Here is a 4,810-nt window from a genome sequence, read left to right as displayed (position 1 = left end):
GAAACTCCCGGCACTTGCCAACGGCGCCGGAAAGTCTCCACGCCATGAGGGACAACTGATCGTGAAGGACCAACGGGTGGCGAAGACCCACCGGGTCCGTAAGAAGGTCCGGAAACGATGAGATCCGCACCGGTGATGCACAGGCGAGACTCATCGCCACCGGGAACCAAGCTTGTGCTTTCCAACACGGGGAGATCAAGATCAACTCCGCCTTCTGCCTCCGAACCTGAGCCAGAACCCTCGGGATCATGATAAATGGAGGAAACGCATATAGAATGCCCGTCGTCCACGACTGAAGAAAGGCGTCCGAGCTGATCGCCAAGGGATCCGGACGCCAACTGTAAAACTGGGGCACCTGTCTGTTGAGCCGTGAGACAAACAGGTCCAGCACACACGGACCCCATTTGTGGTCCAATGCCCTGAAGACCCTGGGATGCAACCTCCAATCGCTGGCATCCCTCAAATACCGAGAGTTCCAATCCGCCGTCACATTGGCGGACCCCGGTATATACTCCGCCGTCACCGAAATTTGATGGGTCAGGCAATAATGCCAAAAGTCCTTGGCTATCTCCGCCAGGAGACGTGACCTGGTGCCTCCTAGGCGATTTATATAACCCACCGCGGACACATTGTCCATGCGAAGGAGAATGCAGCATGAAACCTTCTGAGGGGACAGAGTGCGAATCGCAAAAGAACCCGCCAGGAGTTCCAGACAATTGATGTGGAGACTCAGCTCTTCGCGGGACCACCGACCCCCCCGTCTCCATCGAGCCGCAATGGGCTCCCCAGCGGCTGGCATCCGACTCTATCACCACCTCCGGGGTGGCCGCGAAAATGGCTCGGCCATTCCATGCATCCATATGTTCTAACCACCAGTGTATCTCCGTACGAGCTTCCGCTGAAAGGGAAACTTGTTGGGCATAAGTCAGGCCCTTGCGCAAGTTCAAGGCTTTCAAGCGCTGCATGGCCCTGTAATGTAATGGGCCCGGAAAAATCGCCTGGATCGAAGAAGCTAGGAGCCCTACCAGGCGTGCCAAAGTCCTCAAGGAGATTGTCGGAGAGGCAAGCGCTCTCCTCAACTCCTTCCTGACCGCCACTCTCTTTTTGAGGGGCAAGAGCAACTGAGCTTTCACCGAGTCGACTTGGAAGCCCAGGAACTCCATCACCTGAGAAGGTTGCAAGATGGACTTCTGTAGATTCAGAAGGAAGCCTAAGTCCTGAAGGAGATGGATCGTCCATGACAGATGGAGTGACACCATCTCCGGCGACTGTCCCAAAATCAAAATGTCGTCGAGGTAAATAATGAGGCGAACGCCCCTCAACCTCTGCACGACGGGTTTCGTCAGCTTGGTGAAACACCATGGGGCGGATGACAGTCCAAAGGGCATGGCGGAAAACTCGAACCACCGGTCGCGCCACTGAAACTGTAGGAACCGCCTGTGTGGAGCATACACGGCCACTGCCAAGTAGGCGTCTTTCAAGTCCAGGCGCACCATCCAATCTTGCGCCAGTAGGATGTCGCGCAGGAGGTGTATACCCTCCATTTTGAAATGCCGGTACACAACCCAGCCATTGAACTCTCTGAGATTCAACACCAGCCGATACCCTTGGTCCTTTTTGGGGACGAAGCCTAGATCGTGTGGGGTGGATTCCACTATTGACCCCTTCGGGAGCAAGGAGCATATCTCTGCGTCGATGAAACTCTGCTCTGTTTGGGAAAAATAAAGGGGAGCCGGCCTCTGCTGCTGTACCGGGGCGGCATAGAACTCTATGTGAAAACCTTGTACTGTTTGTAGCACCCAAGGATCGTTCGTGAGTAGTCGCCACCTGTGGAGAAAGAGACAGTCTGCCTCCCACCATATCTTCTGACGGGCATAGAAGTCGTACCTGAATAGGAGTAGTCTCCTGAAGTATTCTGCTGTCCACGATAGTTTCCTCTCTGCCCCTTGCCTCGACCTCCTCTATCACGGGAGGGATAGAAATTGGGGCGTTGGTTGCCTCTGCCTCTCTGATCAGCTCCACGCGAGGTCTGTGCATAACCTCGGCCGGACCCTCGACCTCGTGGGCGTCCGGCCCTATCAAAAACACCAGTATGTAACACTCTTTTGATGTTTGACTGCGCCTTGTCTAGCGCGGAGAAGGTGGCAACGTACTTGCCCATCTTCTTAACGAATTTGTCCCCGAAAAGCATACCATTAGCCAGGGAACCTGGTTCGGAAGGGGCCATTTCCGCCAGTTGGGAATCCAGTCTCATAAGAAAAGAGCGCCTCCGCTCCGTAGACAGGGCCACGTTCGCATTCCCCAGGAAGCACATGGCACGTTGTGCCCATTCTAGAACTTCCGATACATCCAGTGGTACATTTCTATCCTTAGCCTTAACTGCTGCGTCTAGAATCTTCGTGAGGGGCCCAGTGACATCCAACATTTTGTCCTGAACACCCCGCCAAGCTCTATCCAGCCCCTTCTTCGGATCCTTCGCAAACTTTCTCATAAACGCCGCCATTGTGGGATCCAAGTCCGGCGTATCAGCTACCTTCCCTGTCAAGGATGGTCTGGGGCATTCAGATCTCAGTGTGGCTCTCACCCCACCGTCGAAACCCTGTCGCAGGTTGTTCCCCACATAATCAGCCACCTCTGGACACGGCACCCATTCTGTGGACCTAGGGTGCACAATGTTGTTAGGGTTAAAAAGGAGATTCTTTGGCACCTGACTATCGCTTGCCTTAGAGACGTGTTTCACCTTCCTAGACCTCTTTTTAGCAGCCACCGATTCCACCTCTGAGTCTGAGGTGTCAGGCGGGGTCGGGGAAGAATCCCCCGACGTGTCGTGCACCATAGAGCCATGATCCTTCATGACATTCCTGGCCATCCGTGCCAATACCTGGGCCGAGGAGTGAGAAGAAGTATCTCCCGTGCGGGCAGATTTAAACTTCCTCTTGCCATAATTCTGAAGGGGTTTAGCAAAAGGCTTGAGGGCCTTGATCAGTGCATTATTCACCGACCCTTGGACATGGGTATCCAGGGCTTCAACCAAATTTTCCTCCAAATGTTCTTCTCGTGGCTCATACTCTTCGTATTCATTATAATCTACCCATTGGTCATCCTCCTCGGCGTAATACGCCATAGCTCTAAAGCAGGGAGGTGTGGAGGAACTTCTAGGGGGGGAGTAGCCCAGGGGTGCCTCTAACACACACACACTGTAGAACCTAATGCACAACTCTCACTGAGGCAAAGTCCAAGGTGGAAGGAGACCCCTCTAAGCACACAAAATCTCCCCTAGAGCTTAGCTCTGATCCGGAACACGCTCCGGTAGGCGTTCTATGAGACCAGGATTGATGCAGCCTAAAGACCCGCGATGTGCGAGGAGCCGGTATTGCTCAAAAACGAAAGTCGGCTCCTCGCGCATGCGTGTCGCGTGTGGGGCCGAACTCGACTGCCTCCTGAGCGCGAGAGTCTCGCGTCTGTCTCCTCCTGCTCCACCGCCCCCTACCGTGCAAATCGCACGCTCCAACTCGCGCTCCGATAGTAATAATTGGAAACAACCGCGCGGGCATAAACAACAAAGCGGGGCAATTACCATGCATATAACGCACCGCGGACACTCCGAAAAATAAACAACAAAGTCACAAAATACAGGAATACTTAGAGCGCAGACACGCTCAGTAACAACAAGAGCACCGGCGCGCTCACGCGCCGTTAACCACCACCGCCCTTAAAACAATTAGCCACAATAAAGTAGAAACGTAAAGGGCACTTAACTCGCTGCTGCAGCAAAGAAAGAGGAGGTCGTATGGTTGAGCATGGACTATTATATCATGGACCTGATAGTGATTGGTGCAGACTGTTGGAGGGGGTTGTCCTTCCGGGGTCATGCAAGTTTAAAGTTTTTATTGGCTGCTGTATTTGTCAGTTAAGTGAAGAGAAGCATAATCTGAGCCTCCGTGGACTGACATAGAATTCCGTGCATGCTTTCTTTCGATTCCTGGAGAGACGTCACAGACTGGTATGGCAAGAGATCCCAGACTGTGACATCACTTCCGGAGCCTGACTCGTCCAGTTCCCCTTCCAAGGCCAGCCGATCTCCAGATATGAGACCATTTTCCCGAAATACGTTAAAATGAAAGACGGGTGCAGCCAGTCTTGAAACTACTAATATTTTGCTAACTCAAACTGCATTCTGGCGTTTAAAAGTGGTTATTTCCATTTCTGAGGCTGTTTGTGATTTCACAGATTTGAGACTGTCGAGTTACATTCAACTGCCTTTTGTACAACAGATAAGGAGCGTTATCTGTTTACATTGAACTGCTTGTGATGTCATAGAAGGTGTACGTGTCATGTTTGCATTTCATTGATTGTTTATGGCGTCATAAATGAGAACTGTTCACATTCGTCTCTCTGATTGTGATGTAATAGAGCGCTGTTTACATTCCACTGTTTACGGTGAAATGTAAACACATGCTTACATTTCATAGCCTGTGACGTCATGGAATGAGAGCACAACGTGTTTATTTTCAACTGTTTGTGATTTCACAAAGGGAAGGAAGAGAGATGGGATAGAAGAATTAGGTGTGCAAAAGGAGGCCAAGGCTAAAGATGGGAGGGAAGAGAGGCCTTGAGGGGGGCAGAACGAGGTTGAGAAGGGGAAAAGAGGAGCAGAAGAGATATGAGAAGAAGGGAGGAAGAGTACAAGATGTAGAGAGCGGTGGGACAGGAGAATAGAGATGCGAGGAGAATGAGTAAAAGGTTCCCCTAGCGGAAATAGAGAGGGAGAGCTGAAGTGGGGGAGGAGGGCAAAGAGGATAGAAGAGAA

General features: G+C 51.9%; 1 protein-coding gene across 1 annotated transcript; it reads right to left on the bottom strand.

Moving 5' to 3' along the window:
• Positions 1-1,768: 1,768 nt before the first annotated feature.
• Positions 1,769-3,124, bottom strand: LOC144769260 (uncharacterized). Its single transcript, XM_078653323.1, has one exon. The coding sequence runs from the start codon at positions 3,122-3,124 to the stop codon at positions 1,769-1,771; it is 1,356 nt and encodes a 451-aa protein (XP_078509449.1).
• Between the last annotated feature and the right edge of the window lie 1,686 nt (positions 3,125-4,810).

The sequence above is a fragment of the Lissotriton helveticus genome, chromosome 7 (assembly GCF_964261635.1).
Source record: "Lissotriton helveticus chromosome 7, aLisHel1.1, whole genome shotgun sequence".
Taxonomy (NCBI): domain Eukaryota; kingdom Metazoa; phylum Chordata; class Amphibia; order Caudata; family Salamandridae; genus Lissotriton; species Lissotriton helveticus.
This window is presented reverse-complemented; position numbering and strand designations above follow the sequence as displayed.